Genomic DNA, 19,038 nt, shown 5'->3' with positions numbered 1-19,038 from the left:
TAGAGCAATGAGAATCTAGAAATGAAATATCGAAATATCCAGCTATGGTTGTGCCAGCTGTTTCCTCCCGCCAAGAAATCTTGCCCTCTCAGCATTTTCACATTGCAGAGGGGAAAGTGTTTCCCAAAGAAGATATCACTTACCCACGATCAGGGTGAGCCAGAAGCACCAGCCGAGTTTGAAAGTGATGACGGCGTCTTCAAATCTCAGCACGAGGGGCTTCTCGGGCATCAGGAGGTAGAAGACTGCCGTTGAGAGACACATGAGACTCCCACTGATGAACATCGTGTATGCCCCGTAACGGGGAACATTCACCATCAGTATGTTCATGAGCAGCCAAGATGCAAACGATGTCCTGGTTAGGAGAGAGCAAAGTACATGTCGATTAGTGACGCAGTTGAACTTCGTGACTAATTCAGTAATGGCAGACAACATGAATAACGTGTATTTTTCTTTAAAAAGAAAAGGCAGGGAAACGGAATTGGTTACATTTTTCCTGCTACGCAAAGACTCCCTGTAGCATTTATCAATTTTTATGCAGGTAAACAATGAAATAAGTTAAGACATATACTGCACCTACGTTCTAGACAGAATTTACGTCATTTCTAAAATAAAATGATTGAGATCGGTTGATATATCCCTTAAAAGGCTCGGTCTTAAAACAAGGGAAGTCAATGGAACAGTTCTTTTCAGAAGAATGAACAAATACATTCTAGACAGAATTTACGTCATTTCTAAAATGAAATGATTGAGATCGGTTGACATATCCCTTAAAAGGCTCGGTCTTAAAACAAGGGAAGTCACTGGAACAGTTCTTTTCAGAAGAATGAACAAATTACATCGTTTTGCACAGATCAACACCTGATTGAAGAGGCCAACTTACCATAAAAGGATATTAGCGTAGTATCCTGCATTGCGGTAGTATCTCCCCCAGGCGAAGCCCTCGTTGTCGAGGGTGAGGTACTCTGCCACGGTGAGGATTGGGTAGGGCAAGCCCTTGATCAGGGCGGCCCTGTAGTGCTCTCTCATGTCCGTTGTCTTGATCCAGTGGAAGCGTTCGTTGAAGTTGATGTCGAGGCTTCGGTTGTGCGTCGGGATGACGCACATGGTTATGTTGACGTGGTCAAGACCGATCGCCACGCCCAGGTTTGCATCGATCTTCTCCCTGGAGAAGGCGCGGTAGGAGGACCTGATGACACCATTGGCCACGTGCCAGGAAGAGCCAACACTGCATACTGTGGAAGAAGGTCACGAAGTGTTTTCGGTTAGTTTTCATCACATGTCGTGTTTCCCGTTCTCGTCTGATAGATATAATGTACGACAGAATTTGTATATAAAATCACAGGTAGATATTATGGCACCCAGATAATTGTAGAGCGCAAGCTCCTACTGCCTTCGGGTAATGAATGGATAAAAGGCCGTAATTCTGAAAGTTTTTTTCACACTGTATTCCAAAGTAAAACAAAATCATTGGCATTGATTATGATTTAAAGAACGAGTGGTAAATGGCAAAATAAATCAGACGCAGTGAACACACATTGCAAAGAGGTGAGCGCTTGTCAATGGCTGTTGATGGACAATTATGAAACGTCTTTGAAATATAACTGACATTTTTATTGTTCGGTAATGATAGGCTACACTGTTGCAAACGAAACTCAGATTTAGGATTATGAACGCGACTATATGCTAAACGAAAAGTGTTACAAAAGAAAGGTGAGCGAAAGTGCATTTCGCTCAATGAAGCAGATGATGTGATCAGGGATTCCCGTCTATTTATGAAGGGGAGTTGATTCTGGTCCCAGTCACGATGTTCTTTTTTCTTACAAGTGTACGAGAGGCGTTATCAGCTTGAGGTAGTGTTAACCAGATGCACCCTCAGACTTTTTGAAACGTTTTTTTTCGCTTTTGCTATTTTTCTGGACCTAATTTTTTCGTCATTTTAGACGCCCGTTGTCATACTAAGTCGCTTTTTATTCATGGGAGTGATTTTGGGGTCTTTGACCTTGGGAATTGGTCTTGCGTGTCGGTGTTTAGATATCAGATTTTAACCTGAGCAGGTTCATCTACATTAATATTTGGCATTTTTTTTTCATGCGAGAAATACAAAGATGTTCAAATGATGACCCATCGCTGCTAAAGAAATGTTCTTTTTCGTCCCTGTTGCTAGACCTGATTGATAAGAGGTCGATTGAATGATTCGCTCAATTCAGGTTGAATAAAAGAGATTAAAAAAAAGAAAGAAAATTTGGCATGTAAATGAGCAGCGCGCACGTCGGAAGAAACAAATTGTCTCAAAACAAACAACAGTTGAACTGCAGCCTGTCACACCAGTTCTGCTTGCCGCTAAAAGTTTCATGGGAGTATTTTTTGCAGTAATTGCTTTTACTTTTTTTTACCGTTCCTTTAGGAGCCTGCGGTGGGAGGCATAAAATTCTTCGAAGGATCCCTTTTTTCATCTTTGTTTGAAGCGAATCCGCTTTCAAGTGGGCGTAACCAAAATTTGTTTGACGGGAGGCAGGAAATTGTAGTTCAATGTTTCATCTAAAATGTTTTTGCAAATGTGTTTAGAATCTTTGTTCCATGAGAGAAACGTTATTTTATCCTGACATTGTTTGTGTGTGTGTGATTGAGAGAGAGAGAGAGAGAGAGAGAGAGAGAGAGAGAGAGAGAGAGAGAGAGAGAGAGAGAGTGTTACCAATTCTCGTTGAAGTTACATGTAGGGTTGTTTTTCTTCTGTCGATTTTGTGGCTTAAAATCGGTGTGGGTGACTCTCAGCTATTTATTTTCCTTATCTCCTCTAAGTTGTCAGAAAATTACTTTGAATAAACTATCACATCACTACTGTACATTTACATGAATAGGTGTCACTATTCCTTGTTTTTCTTCTTCTACTTCTTCTTCATACATTCACCGCGTCTTGCCGTGAAACGAAAAGAAGAGCAGACCCAGTAAACAGAGAGACGAAGCCAAGAAGTCTTTCCGCCCCATGTGAAAACTGAGGCTTCCGGGGGGTTCCTTCTTTAAGGAGGGTCTCAAGGTCTCTTGAACCACGGTCTGGCAGGTTCCCTCCAGCCCGTAGCCCCCCCTCCCCCCTCCCCTGGGGGGCCTTTGCTCCTTCCTCATTTTCTTCCGTCCCCGGAGAGGAGTCTAATTTTATTTTTTTCACGAGAGGGAAGAATAATAACAGAGAGAGAGAGAGAGAGAGAGAGAGAGAGAGAGAGAGAGAGAGAGAGAGAGAGAGAGAGAGAGAGAAGGAAAACTGTGGAAGTGATGAAAAGAAGCGCTGTTTGTCGTAAGAAAGAAAAATTGGCGGGCAATGGTAAACTTGTATTATTTGACGAATGAGCGTCAAGGGAATAGCCACCACTGCGAGTCTGTAATGTAAAACTATCGATATTAGCAAATGATAATATGTTTGTAATGTTACGGCGTCGTATTATTCGGAAATCACGAAATGCTGGTCAGTTCTTGCCTGGTGGTCATCGAGAAAAGCCAGACCTTGTTTGCAGATGAGCCCAAAGAGCGTCCATGGGCCAAAGCTTTTTGGTTAGCAGTGGATAATGCATTCTCGCCATCCCTCAAATGATTGTTGAAAATGGGGTGGATGATGCATTCTCATCATCCCTCAAATAAATGTTGAAAATGGGGTGGATGATGCATTCTCATCATCCCTCAAATAAATGTTGAAAATGGGGTGGATGATGCATTCTCATCATCCCTCAAATGATTGTTGAAAATGGGGTGGATGATGCATTCTCATCATCCCTCAAATAAATGTTGAAAATGGGGTGGATGATGCATTCTCATCATCCTCAAATGATTGTTGAAAATGGGGTGGATGATGCATTCTCATCATCCTCAAATAAATGTTGAAAATGGGGTGGATGATGCATTCTCATCATCCCTCAAATGATTGTTGAAAATTGATGTTGTTGAAAATGGGGTGGATGATGCATTCTCATCATCCCTCAAATGATTGTTGAAAATGGGGTGGATGATGCATTCTCATCATCCCTCAAATGATTGTTGAAAATGGGGTGGATGATGCATTCTCATCATCCCTCAAATAAATGTTGAAAATGGGTGGATGATGCATTCTCATCATCCTTCAGATAATTGTTGAAAATGGGGTGGATGACACACATCATCCAAATGATTGTTGAAAATGGGGTGGATGATGCATTCTCATCATCCTTCAGATAATTGTTGAAAATGGGGTGGATGATGCATTCTCATCATCCCTCAGATAATTGTTGAAAATGGGGTGGATGATGCATTCTCATCATCCCTCAAATGATTGTTGAAAATGGGGTGGATGATGCATTCTCATGCTATTTCCTCCAGGGTGAAAAGTGTGATACACACACACACACACACACACACACACACACATATATATATATATATATATATATATATATATATATATATATATATATATATATATATAAATAATATGCATGTATAACGCTTCTTGTTATTTTCATGTTTATTACTATGTCATTGTCAAATTCATCATCACTGTTAATCCACTGGGCATTTAGCATCATGAAATTCATCATTTTCCTTTTTCTTTTATCATTTTATCCTGAAAGAACCGATTCCATTTTTTATTTCCTATTCCACACGAGTTCAACGTTTTATATTCTTACCGGACACTGTACCGGATACTTTATTTTTTAAAATTTTCAAATCTTATTTTAACTCTCCAGTTTTTCAACCATACTGGATTCTCTTGCAACAGGGTGTTGTTATAAATTTTTTTTTTATAACATATCCCGCTGAACGTTTAATGACGGTTTTTTCGTCCGTGTTTTTTGTGATCGTTTTTCCAAGGCTGCAAGATTACAAAAGAAGAGGCATTCAGAATGCTGCTGGCTTCGCCCGATGGAGATCTGCCCTGTGGCCAACACCGAAGGAATGATTGTTATGATGTTGCAAGGTGAACTAGTATGTGTGCCTCCAAATATTGATGTGGAAGCTTTTGCTGCGTTTCTTGATTGCTCGTAAAAAAAGAGCGTTTGGTCTCTCACCTTGAGTGGCTGCGAGGAAATTGGCTTTTTGGCAAGGTTTTTTTTTTTTTTTTTTTTTTTTTTCGGTGTAGGGATTCCCTTTCTTATGATAGACCGTTAAGAGGGAGAGAGAACGTTGCCACTTGGGCATTTGATTTTTTTTTTGAATTTAATACTTGCTTATTTACAGTCGGGAATTTCACTCACACACACACACACACACACACACACACGTTCAAATTTTGCATAAACATGAATGCTATGGAGTCTCAAAATACCCTCACTCAATTTTATACTTCGGGATATTCGTTTATTTGCCTCTTGACAAACAAAGTATTGGAGCTTTAACAGTATTGTGCTAACGACAATGAGTCTTTTTCCGTAAATGTAGAATAGTGCTTTTGGAGAGAGAAATGAAACCAAAGATTACAAAAATGAATTTTTAAAACGATCCATCTTTATCATACCACTTCACTGTAGAATTAGCTTGCGGTGGATGTTTTGCTTCAAATTTATTCGATGTTTTATAACGTGATGTTTTACACATCAGCTTAAAACACCTGGTTGAATAGGTGGCCGTGCGGAATCGAGACGACTTCCGCCTTATGCCAATAATGGTTGTATATTGGGCTCTTTTTATGCTGTCAGAAATGCTTAATGCATGTCGACAGCAAATGAGTATTCACAAATAATTTTGTGCAGGAACATACGAGAGTATGTAGTTAAACGGTTACGATGGACACACACGAAATGTGCGCAATTTCTTCATGCAATTTTGAATGCATGCGCGGACACAGATAGACTCATACACATGACGTATTTAACGAACTCGCTTTTTACGGTACTTGTCTTGTTTCTCCTTATCCGAAGTCATCGTCTGCAAAGTTCCTTCAACTTCAGGGACAGGGAAGGATAGAAAAAGCTGAACGTTAGAGACAAGAAAGAAGTAATCTGCTGTAATTGTTTTGAGACAAGTCCTTTTTTCTTGTACAGTGTGAGGGCACGTTTTTTCTCTCGTCCCCGATTGTTTATTTCTCTTGAACCATCTTCCCTTTGTTTGCGTGTTGTCATTAGGTTTTGCGGTTTATTCTCTCTCTCTCTCTCTCTCTCTTGTAAAACGTGACAATTAACATGCCATTTTAGGAGAATATGTCAATGCATGTGAATGTGTTTAAAGGTATTATCCACATTGAACAAGTATCAGCCGATGCGGTATCTGTTCCAACCGATTTTCTCTAGACTTTCAGCTAGACTACCCGAATAAATAAATAAATAAGTAAATACATTCTAGAAATAACAAGGCTAAGATGATTTCGATCATCCTAAAAGTGATTAAAAGAATAAAATGTTAAGTTTGACTAAGAGGATAAGGAGAGGCAGATAAGATTCTGTGAAGGAATACGTTGCACAAAGTATATCGTCTTCTCTAAGACGAACGAGTTGTGGATATTTTATTCAAGAGTAGGAGAATGGCTCGGGTATTTTTTTTCTCGAAGGGTGATGAATTAAAACAAACAGTATTACTACCCCGGCATTTGCAGTCCTTTCGTAATCTCTAGAGGCATGTTAATTTTATACAACAGAGGAAACATGGTTGCCTCAGGTTATATTTTATGAAGGAAGAAGAAGAGGAAGGTTGTTGCCACGAATAATCTAAACCTCTTCTTGATTGTTATCAAAAATAGGCACGCAGTATGAGCTGCACAGGATTGAAACTTGACACAAATGTTGGAAAGTAATCACGTTAAGTCTCAGCTAAAGTTTCCTCTAGATTTCGTGAAAGCGGAGCCTTACGTTCGCATTGCTGGACCCTTTTCCACTTCTGTAAAGTCTGTATTGAAACCGAGCGAGATCTGTTTATGGAAATGTCTGTTGTAGGAAGAGCGGCTCATGCTGTCTGTGGTGCTTGATACGAAAATGTTCCTCAGAGCTTTGTAAAAAATAGGTTATTATCTCTCGAATAGTTTTTGTGGAGTCGGCCTTCTTGTGCTAAGGAATTTTCGCCTCGGTGGCTGCTATAATCTACCGTGTGCGGTTTATGTTGGACTCGCTCGTGTACTCTTGCTGGTCACAGTTCGCTAAGTTTTTGATCCCAGAAATAATCGCAGACGCCTACAGTATATTTGCTTATTGCAAATGGGTATTTGATCCGAGCGACTTTCACTGTGACAATTTTAAAGGAACGTCGAATTTGCCTGTTGATATTTGCTAATTCCACGTTTACTTGTATCCCAATCGGAAGTACCGCTCCGATATTTGCTAATTCCATGTTTACTGGTATCCCAATCGGAAGTGAAGTACCGCTCCGATATTTGCTAATTCCACGTTTACTTCTATCCCAATCGGAAGTGAAGTACCGCTCCGATATTTGCTAATTCCATGTTTACTTCTATCCCAATCGGAAGTGAAGTACCGCTCCGCTACCCCCGAGACCACCCCACCAAGCAGAGAGATTTATTTTCCTTTTACGTCGTTTTTGAATGTATCGAAAATATTGAATATTCCTCTGTCCTTGAATGAAGTGTGGCGGGCAGGGAGATCCCTCGATTTGGCGTCCATTTCCAAGGACACAGTTGAGGTGGTGCTATTTCCATCGTACACTGACAAGGCAATTGAAACCCCGGAATGTTGTTGCTTTTTATCTCTCTCTCTCTCTCTCTCTCTCTCTCTCTCTCTCTCTCTCTCTCTCTCTCTCTCTCTCGCCTTGTAGCGAAGTGTCCAGGGTTCAGACACTTATTTGGGCAAACAGTGAACTGGGTAGGCCTACAGTCAGATGAATCAAATATAAAAGTTCGCCTACGCTCAATCGACAGTCGCTCTCCAACGTCGACTCTCAGTTTGAATTTGACAGTTCCTATTAATGAGTCGACTGTTGTGGTTTGCAGCTTGGGTGGAAAGATTAAGAGAGAGAGAGAGAGAGAGAGAGAGAGAGAGAGAGAGAGAGAGAGAGAGAGAGAGAGGCGAATATTCAGTGCTGTGCTGAAATGTATTCCGTCATATGGTCGAAAACAGGAAGGACTCGACGAGGTAATCATCGGCCTAGCGGGGTGGAACCATTCGTAAGATATTCGTGAGATATTATCTTTCATTATTGAAGAACTTTAGTTTTTGGTTGTAGAAATTTCAGCGTCAGTACAGATCGCTCTCTCGTTTATTATATTTCGCTACTTATCCATATATTCTTCTATTACTCTGAAATCATGAAGAGAAAACGTGACTTCGTAGTCAGGGACAACGTCTAACCCCAGCTGATAGGCAATAACGTCTCATAGCAAAAAAGAAAGAAAATGATTGATCCTATAGTCAGAAAAATAATGTCATTTCTATTTCATTTTTATTTCGTTTAGACTTTTGTATTTAGTTTATCACTGAACACTTATCTTGTCATTTGTATTTATTTGCTTATTTTACCAAGGACAATTTACTTATGTATAATTTACTGTCCTAAGAAGTGGTGTGAAAATAACGTCGAGTTCTTTAGTCTTGCGAGGCGGGTGGCCAGCCACAAAGAAAGGGGACGAATTTAATGAGTGTTGCTGACTACTGTCCTTGATATCTCTCCTTAAAGTAGCTCTAGTCATTCTCTCTCTCTCTCTCTCTCTCTCTCTCTCTCTCTCTCTTAATCCTGTTCGTCCCTTGTATCACGACGACAGTTGTTTTCAGTATGTCACTAAACCGCATGTTTTCAAAACAGTCGCAAGAACGTGCCATCAGAAGTGTTGGTCTACGAGACCATTTCAAACAAATGAAATATGTAATTTTGTGTTCATTAGAGGAACCTATTAGTGTCGCGCGTCGTTATTTTCCCTAAGACCGTCACGGTGTAGGATAAGTGTGTATCATGTTACTGATATCAGTAACACTACTGAATGGAATATTATGTCAGTGGTCAGCAACGCATTACCTAACTCCGTCCGCGCCAAGATTTTGGCGCGAACGTCAGTTGCCCTGTACCCACCATATATGATTTAGACGCTTTTGTAATAAACCATCAGCACGGGAATAGTGCCTCTTACTTGCCCTGCCCATAGGGTATCCTATACACTTGAATACGGACTCATGTTATATGTAAAGATATGATTTTGTACATACTTATGAAATGTTCAGTTATACAAACAGAAGTTGTAAACCATTTGGGCCTATGTATGTGCAATTAGAAATGGTGTTCGCTCGTACAAAGTACGTTTACTTTTCACTTTGTGAAAGTTAAGTGTGGATGTTCAGTGTTGGAAGAGGTGAAAGCTTTTGGGATGCATTGCTGCTTAGGATGTGTATGTGAAGGGAGAACGGTCATTGGGTGAAGATTCTAGTTACAGAAAAAGTTGACTTGACAGGTTACCCTATTGATTGGTGGATCGGAGTGTTTTGAGGTATTTTCTTCACTTTAATAATGGAAGACTGAGCCTGGAGAAAAAAAAGAAATTTTGCAGGAAGGAGAGAGAGAGAGAGAGAGAGAGAGAGAGAGAGAGAGAGAGAGAGAGAGAGCAATAACTGGCGGAAATTTGAAGTGTCTATTCATGCAAAATCATATAACAGCGTACCCTTTTTTGTTAAAACTTAACTGACCTCTATTTGTCTGAAGAAACACGCTTATTGATCATTAAAGATAGATTTTGAAAATGTGAATCAACAAATTGGTTCGATGTATACAGTATATATCACAGAGTCATCTTATATAATAGTATTTTCCAAATAACTGCGAAGTTCGCCGATTCCTCAGTTTATACGAATGTTTATTGTCTGCTGTAACACACTTCCTCTATAGAGGAGGAAGTGTTTGTAGCACTCGACTTCTGTAGTCTCATTTTGATGCAGACTCCTTCTCCTTGAACGAACTTCTAAATATCAGCATGCCTGAACTGATCTTTCAACTTCCTTGTACACTTTACAACCCCCTCCCCCTTCCCATCCCCCCCTACTTCTACTACGCCCCTTCCGTACCAACGGCCCTCTAGCCGTCACATCCACGGTCACCTCCGGCGGTTACTTCCAACCCTTCACCTTCACCTCTCCCATTTTCCTCTCTCCATCTCCTTCTCCTACTTCCTTTAACAACCCCCTCCTCCCCTCGTCGTCAAGTCTGTTGCGGAAGTAGGAAAGGCGTTTGGTTCCTACTTCCTCCGTCGTTATGTGAATAGGAAGTCACCGTAGCTTTCGAATCTTCTTCTGTTTGCACTGGAAGACCGTGGCGCGGTTACTTTCATTCACCGTTGATTGGGATTTCCCGGGGTTTTTGTGACCACGTTTAGAAATGTGTTGCGGCATTATCACGATTCGCACTTCTTTTTTGTTTTCACATAATCATTGACTGTTGCAAATAATGAACGACTTTTCAAGAATTGTGGCTTAGAATTTTTTTTTCTCTCTCTGTCAGAAAACCCGGCTGACAGTTTTTGCCTAAATGGGAATTTCCTAAAAGCCACGAACGCTGACACGTGGTGTTGGTGCATCGGAACCTGGGTTACACTTCGATATTTCTACCGTAGTCTGATGCGTACGGTTAGTCGAAAGTTTCAACATGAATAGGAATGGCTTTCTCTTTCTCGTTACTTGTCTGTTTGTAGGGTCATTATGTAGTCATGAACTGCAGTGCTTTAACTGGATTACTCTTGGTTGTCCTTCATGCTGTAGTCTGCAGCAAATCAAAGAAAGGAAGTGTACGTTATTGAACTCTATAAGAAATCTTAGTTTACTGACTAGGCCTACATTTCATAATAAGCTTACTGGAAGGCCTGAACGCGTACAGCGTGTGTGCAAAACGACTGGTATGTTGGAAAGCACAAAAACGCGAGAAACAAAACGTTGACATTTCCAGCACCCGCTAATTATCTCTGCAGATGTCAGACTACTCTTGCGAAACAAATAACCTCTCTCTCTCTCTCTCTCTCTCTCTCTCACCGTTATAACAGCACGTTTTCATTCCCGTCTATTTCCGGACGGCCTTGCTAATCAGTCACGTGATATAGAGCGTATTAAGCCTAGCTATAAATATTATTGAGCCCTGGAGCAAAATGTCGTTAATTTGGCTCTATGGTTACGTGCATAATCGAGGAAGTAACGGAGCAAGTGCTATATATATATATATATATATATATATATATATATATATATATATATATATATATATATAGATATATATGGATAGATATATGTACGTATGCATATAACTATATATCTTCACCGAAGTTCGTTTTCGTTTATTATAATTTTTTTCAATGTTGCTGATTTATTTGGTAAGAATCCGCTTAGCTTCACGTCAGCTGCCGTATTTCGAATTACTTTATTTGACTGCTTAGTATTAAGGCACCTAATTCATTAGAGCATGGTTCCCATGAAAGTGAGTATATGGTAGCAACCAATTTTTGACATTTCAGGTGTATTGTGGGTGAAACCCTGCTCTATATCAAATCTACTTGGGACCTGCTCTTGATAGATATGCCAGGGTGTGACAAAAATGAATTCCTGTAACGAATATGTATATTCAAACTTGACAGTGTGGCATTTAATTTTGCGAGACTAATAATCACGGAAGTCCAACTTTCTCGGTCTTAATTAAGAACGACAGATTCCGTCTTCCCTCCTGACCTCTGGAACGAGGGTTCGAAAGTTCATCACGTGTTCTCTTCTCACGACCTAGGGTGTGATACCTGTCATAATCTAACCGCCTGTTTGGAAAGCCCCATCGGAGGATGAAGTTACGCGGTCAGACGAGATGGGACTTGAAGGATGTCATGAAACGAGAACATCATCCTCTTCTTCTTCTTCTTCTTCTTCTTCTTCTTCTTCTTCTTCTTCTTCTTCTTCTTCTTCTTCTCTCAATTTCTGGCACCGAGGAAAATCATGCGTATCGGGACAGCCATCATGTCGTATTGGAGTTAGGCCTATCATATACGCGACCTTTACGTGTCGTTTAGGATTCATCATTTCAAGATTCATGTCACGTGATGATATGACAGCACACGATTATATGAGCCAGCTCCCTCAGCGGACAGGTTATAAGCTCTCCCGGAGGCGATAACTTGTTGGACTTCCTGTTGCAACTCATCATTTTTTTTTTTTATCTGCCATCCAACCTTTCAGCCAACTTCCGAATTTTTTTTTTTTTCGTCCTCGATTTTGTCGTCTCGTTTTCATTTGGTCGCCTTTCGTCAGGAGTTGGATATTTTATTTTAATGTTTTGTATATGTATATATATATATATATATATATATATATATATATATATATATATATATATATATATATATATATATATGCGTATATATATATATATATATCACTAATGCTGGCGAAAAAGGGGTAAGTCCAAAAATGGTCTAAATGAGTTATGACTGCCAAAATGTTGCTAAAACGGGCTACTATGCTGGAAAAAAAGGGGTAAGTGTACTGTGAATATGTTAGTCAGTACGTCAAAAAGTCTTTTTATGGGATAACTACATGCAGCATCATTATGTTGGCGAAAAAGGGGGTAAGTAGAACATACCCCTTTTTAACCACATTTTCATTAAAATTCATAGCATTATATTGGCGAACAAAGAGGTAAGTGATACATACCCCCTTTTAACTACATTTTCAATATAGGTCAAAAAGGGTTAAGTAAACAAACTTATTAATATTTAGGTAATTATTCACTTTTATCTATAACTCTGCAATTTTAGTTCTAATCTAGTCATAAAACTCATACTCTTCTTCTTCATTTAATATGCCAGTATTAATCCCACTAGGCCTAGCAGCTAATGCACTCCACGAATGTGTATTATTGTTGCCCGAGACAGGGCCCAAACTCGTTCCTCTACCTAAGTGCGGCTTGGCACATCCGCACGCACTAGATAGAGAGAGATATGACGTGTTGTAAGCTGTGTCTTCGTTCTGAACGCGTATTAACCAGTGTTGATTACAACTCGCCTTCAGTGTTGATTACAACTCGCCTTTGATTGCAGGAGTGTAGTAATTTATAAGATTCTAATATTATGAACTTGTGTATAGATGTAAATTGAAAACGGTTTTGGTGATGGATGCATCTAAATCACGTGCTCGTCGAATTCTTGACAAAGCATTACACGAAAATGCAGAGAAAAGAAGAAAAATGGACCTGGAAAACCGCCAAAGTAATGTCAAACACTGGCTTATTGCTAATAACTTTGGAGAGGAAAGAAATGAAGGTATGTTATTGATGTTCCTGGGATGCCTGCAGTTTAGTGGGACACCTCTAATTCCGAGCAGTGATTTCCTTTTGACGGGAAATCTACTTGTAGTGCCATTTTTTTATGTGTTTAAAATTATTTTAATAGTTATTTCTATCGGAAATGAGCCATTTCCAAGTATGAATCCAAACAGTTGGAGCTTGTTAAGATGGACATGCAACCTTAACCTAGGCCTATTCCCAAAAAATTAGAAAAACAGGCCATTAACCTCACCAAACCACACCAAATCTAACCTCAACTAGTAGGCAGTTTCACAGTACCTAACCCTGTGTTACCTAGCTGGGGAGGACCCCGTAAGGGAATATAAGTGCTATTTTACGTAAACTGAAAATTGTCATAAATCGGTATAAGAAGTATGTTTTCAGGGTTTTAAGGGATGCTGAACAACTTTTCTTCTATAAAATTTTTCGATATAATGAATATTAACGACTTGCACGTCGATCTTAACACTACCCCTCGAATAGCTGATTAACTTTTCTTCTATGCATTTTTACAAAATAATGGCTCTAGGCCTATATAGTAGATATTGGTGTCCCACTAAACTGCAGTTAACCCATGTTCCTTTTATAGTTAAGGTAAAAATTTGTTCATATTATAAAGTAATTTTTTAATACGATTTACTATAGATGTAATACAATCTATTTGTTCGACGTACATCACAAACCTGAAGGATACTGTACTTTTGATTGTTTTATGACTTGTTCACATGAAAGTATGGTAACACGTCATATTTGTTAGTGTTTGTGGTTTGAGATGTTCATTATTCAGACAAAAAGGCATATGTCATTTCTTAGATTTTGTATAAATAGCATCAACTTTAAAGAACGCTACCCAGAGTCCTCAGTAACACGCTTTACATATGAGAAAAGATTTCATTGTCATAACTTGAGTTTCAAACAGCCTAAAATAGACACATGTCATACTTGCGATGTGTTAAAGATGCAATTAGATATCACCAATACCCTGAAGAGAAAGAACGTCTACAAGCCGAAAAAGAAAGTCATCTGTTAAGAGCTGAAAATGCCTATAGTCGTAAAAAGAGATGATACAAAGTTAGCTTGCGAAAATCCTCATTTGCAACATACACATTTGACTTACAACAGTGTCTCCCCACTCCATACTTACAGTCTTCCGTAGCTTTTTATAAGCGCTTGTTGTGACATACAATCTCACTGTTCACAATAATGTCAATAAAAAGTGGACTGTTTTATGTGGCACGAAACCATTGCTGCTAGAGGTGCCAATCAAATAGCATCTTGTCTAATGAATATCTTGCAGAATTTGCCCAGTGATGTTCAGCACGTAATTTTTATTCTGATGCTTGCGCCGGACAGAATAGAAATTCCCATATGGCTGCTATGTTTATGCATGCATTGTCCAAATTTCCTAATATACTGACAATAGATCACAAATTTCTCATTTCCAGTCATTCACACATGGAGTGTGACTCCGACCACTCTGTCATTGAAAGACTCAAGAAAAGGAGAGCCACTGCAATCCACCATCCACGTGACTGGTACCAGCTGGTAAGATTGGCAGGAAGAAGATTTCAGGTTCATGCAATGACTCAGGAGGACTTTATGATTACGCACAGTTATTTAAAGGCCCTCTGGTAAAAAGATCAAAGAACAGCAATAATGACAAATTTAACTGGTCACAGTGCCAGTGGTTCAGGTATCAGCGCCCCATTGGAATTTTGTTGTATAAAGGATCTCTTTCAAACGAGGAGGCGTTTGAACAAGTAGATATGAAAAGAAGAGGACAGGATAATCCAAATTTGATAGATGTCAAAAAGGAATATCATTCATTACTGTCTATCAGTAAAGAAAAAAAGAAGGACTTGATTGATCTATTGCCTTTGGTTGATCCTATGTTTCACGATTTTTATAAGGCACTACCAGATATGAGTAATGTTCAGGATTGTGATCCTGACTTAGGGGAATTTGTTGAATAAAGCAATTTATAGCTTTTTACACCTATGCAATGCTAACTAAAGTTGTATTTCTTTAACTAGATGAATCTCTGAGGATATAATTTTTGACATTTCATTATGCCTAGATAAGTCTCTGGGAATTTTTTTTTTCAACATTTTATTATACCTAGATAAGTCTCTGGGAATTTTTTTTTTCAACATTTTATCATACCTAGGTAAGTCTCTGGGATTTTTTTTTTATGGAAACCTAATTTTCTTCAATGAATTGACTGTACTAAAACTGTATTTCTGTAACGGTTTATTATACCTAGATGAGTCTTTGAAAATTGTAAAGTTTTATTTTTGAGAAAAATATTCCTTTTGTTTTTGTATGATTATGCAATGCCAACTTAACTTGTCATTTAACCGTTTATTATAAATAAATAGGCCCTCTTGAGAAATGAAAATTATCATCAGCGGTATTTTCTTTACAAAATAAAGTTATAGTATCATAAAAATGCATTTAATTAGCCTAAAAGAGCTATGTGACAAGTAGGTCAATGAGGTTAAAAAGGGATATGTATGATATGTAATGATAACAAAGTGGTTAAAAAGGGCAAGTCTTGGTCAAAAGTGATATGTACTGATAACAAAATGGTCAAAAGAGGTAAGTCCTTAAAAGTATATAAGAACTTTGAATATATTAATGTCTTCATAGTGCATGAAAAATACCTCAAATCCTTTAAATTTAGTAAAGAGTTCAGATCGCTATCTTCTATCAGTGATTTATTGAGTGCATTTGAAAACTTTAAATGCAATTTTCTCGAAAGTTCCATTTTGGACTTACCCCCTTTTTCGCCAGCATGAGTGATATATATATATATATATATATATATATATATATATATATATATATATATATATATATATATATATATATATATATATATATATATATATATATATATATATGTGTGTTTTTGTGTATGTTTGTGATTTATATTACATATTTAAATTATATATATATATATATATATATATATATATATATATATATATATATATATATATATATATATATATATATATATATATATATATATATATAATATATATATATATGCCAATAGAGACAGCTCAAGCAATACAGGAATCATAAGAAGAAATACGAAAAGCATCACGTTATGTTGGAGGAAAAAATTTAAAACAAAACATCTGATAAGTAAAGAAAAAAGACAGCAAAGGTTAAAATCCTTTAAGCAAAGCTGCCCCTGAACAGGAGCAGACATTAGACGTCCTCTGGACTTACCTAGGATAACGGTGCCGACGAGGAGACTGAGCGTTACTGTGCAGAACGTCGAGAATCGCTGCAAAAGAAATGAGATGTGACCTTTAGTGACACTGGATCAGTGAACTCGCGCGAGGAATGAAGGCATCGACAGGCAAAAAATTATATCTGAATCGTTATTATTTTTAAAAACTTGTGGATTTTATATTTGGAATGTTTGATAATTTATAGTAAATATAATAGTGTTTCATTTGAATGACCTAAGTTGCTGCATCCATTCATCCTTACCAATAAATGAAGAATCTATAATTCGTTAAAATGACGAAAGGTAAAAAACGTCTCTGTCATGGAAGGAAAGTTATTTAACCCCACAGCTGATGACGTTCCTTCCTGGCGATCGTTTCGAAGGTGGAGGAGTCTATAATACTTCCCTATATATATTTTCTTTCATTGTCCGCTGCTCGTTGTGACGGCGTCGTTGTCTCGTGTCGAAACTTTTTTCAAGTGTATTGTTATAGATTTTTCATAGAACGTGAATATGCGAGTCATATAATGCTCGAGCGAAAAAACAAAACGGCGAGACTGCTCGCACGGACACGGTCATTTAAATGCTAGTCCATTGCGCTCTGTTGCATGATGGCAGCATGTGACCCGTCATTATACACGATAATAATGATGCTATTAGAACCGAAATGATCGCTAACTTCGTGTATTCAGTGAAATTCTAAGATCTGTTTACTTTATTTTTCAGCATTACTAAGAGAAAGTTGACAAACGGTGTTTAAACGCTGTGAAAGCATCATACGGCAGAAGGAACGGCCCGGCAAGCAGCCACTCGACGGCGACAAGTGACATAATGTGCAAAATGGGCGGAGTAATGTCACGCATAGTTACGAACTCGGTCTCGTGTTTCCGAAGAAATCAGTTTCTTCGTTTGTCCTTGTCTCCATGGTACAGTGCGGACAAATTCCACCCCTCCCAACCTCTCGAGGTTTTTTTTAAGCCCAGCCAACAATACAGTTTTAGTCTTTTATCGCCCAGTGGTCTACTTAAACTAATCACTAATGAGAATTAAAATCAGTAACAAACGTCTGAAAGATCCACAATAATTCCAAGATTTTGACTTTGCTGTATTTTTCTGCATTTCGTGACGTGGGGCAGTTGCTTCCTTCTAGTGAGGTGCTTCTATCGGCTCCAGCTTTCATCTTGATTCATCGACTTGGGCATTAAGCTTCCCATTTCCTCATTATTTGCAAAAAATGAATTTGAAATATGTAACCACCTCTCATTGATGTCCAAGAAAGACCAGTGAATGATAAATTGTGTTGAATTTACTTTATTTCTTTCATATTTTAGGTTCAACCATTTTCAAGCGTTTTGTTTTCACGGAAGAACATTTTAGAGAGGAATGTCCTACTTAACATCAGAGTGGGCGAAGTCACGCATTGAAGGATTTAGTACGCAGTGAATCCCGTCAATGAAATCGGTCTAGAAATATGAAACCTCGTTTAAACGATAAATCTTATCTCCAAAAATAGGACTCGGAGAAGAAAGAGAAGAAAAAAGAAATCGGTGTAACGGGACGTGGCGTAGGCTCTGCTCACGCGACCCTAACGCCTGACCTTGGAAACAAAGCAAGAGAGAGAGAGAGAGAGAGAGAGAGTCTTAGTCGAAGTAGTCATAATATCTTACCTCCTTCCGAACTCCGGGGAAGATTGTGATGAAAGCTAGGAAGATGGTGAGGAACAAAAGGCAGATGGTGATTGTAGGAACATCTCCAGTGACACTGGTGCGGTTGCTGTAGGCATACAAGGTTGGGCCTCCGTCAGACCTGAAGGCGTCGAACCAGCCACGCATCCTGTTAGGTCACCCGATCTCAGAAACCTTGCAACGACTCTGCAATGGAGAAGGAAAAAAAAAAAAATGGATTTAGTTGTTACTCAGAATTAATAGCTGTCAGAGTGTTAATAACAGTTGGATGAAACTCAAAATAAACCAGTTGCGTCTAATTTCTGCGTTCCGTGCATGCTAGTACTAGTATTTTTTATGTGATGTTTGTATCGCGCTGTTAGGTCGGGGATTCGAACTATGAAAAGCAACATTTAATCTTCTCGATTTTATTCACGGTTATCATACTGGATGAGGATGTAAATAAACTGACATCCTTGACATCCTTGTCTATGGCAGTGGCCTCATACTCTCACGTTTTTCAGTCCTTGTATCTGACAGAGTTCATGTTGATTCAGTGAACTCTTAAAACGAGAATGTCTCAGTGCGCACCAAGTACTTTTATAAAATACACTTCTCTTTCACTCGCCTCTGGTGGTGGTGTGCATATGTGTGTGTGTGCGTGTCTGTGCAGAAACCAGAAACCTCATAATGTTAACGAGGTCAGATAATGAGAGCAACAAAAAGCAAAAATGCCTTGAAGAGTTTACTGCATGAGGAAATGGTAAGCGCATGCGGTTAACGTTATCCATAACGGGATGCGATTTGAATGTATTTCCTGGAAATGGCTGTAATGACAACCTTCCAAGCAGAGTATCGGATTCATTCGTCACATAATGACGTGATGTAACTGCTCGTTAATGCGCTGGGGAAGAGGGTCATTAATACGGAAAG

General features: G+C 38.7%; 1 protein-coding gene across 5 annotated transcripts in view; it reads right to left on the bottom strand.

Annotated features, from left to right (window-relative positions):
- The window catches only part of mol (dual oxidase maturation factor 1 mol), a 129,035-nt gene that overhangs the window by 2,098 nt on the left and 107,899 nt on the right, over positions 1 to 19,038 (bottom strand). For all 5 annotated transcript variants that reach the window (XM_067126488.1, XM_067126492.1, XM_067126491.1 and 2 more), the window contains exons 2-5: positions 18,109 to 18,312; positions 16,438 to 16,495; positions 884 to 1,235; positions 144 to 355 (exon numbers count right to left, since the gene is read on the bottom strand). In XM_067126488.1, coding sequence (XP_066982589.1) covers positions 144 to 355; positions 884 to 1,235; positions 16,438 to 16,495; positions 18,109 to 18,273 — 787 coding nt within the window. In that variant the 5' untranslated portion in view covers positions 18,274 to 18,312. The remainder of the gene's footprint in view (positions 1 to 143; positions 356 to 883; positions 1,236 to 16,437; positions 16,496 to 18,108; positions 18,313 to 19,038) is intronic.

Source organism: Macrobrachium rosenbergii, chromosome 24, assembly GCF_040412425.1.
Source record: "Macrobrachium rosenbergii isolate ZJJX-2024 chromosome 24, ASM4041242v1, whole genome shotgun sequence".
In the NCBI taxonomy this organism is placed as follows: Eukaryota; Metazoa; Arthropoda; class Malacostraca; order Decapoda; family Palaemonidae; genus Macrobrachium; species Macrobrachium rosenbergii.
The sequence above is the reverse complement of the archived record's forward strand: the minus strand, read 5'-3'. Positions and strand labels throughout refer to the sequence as shown.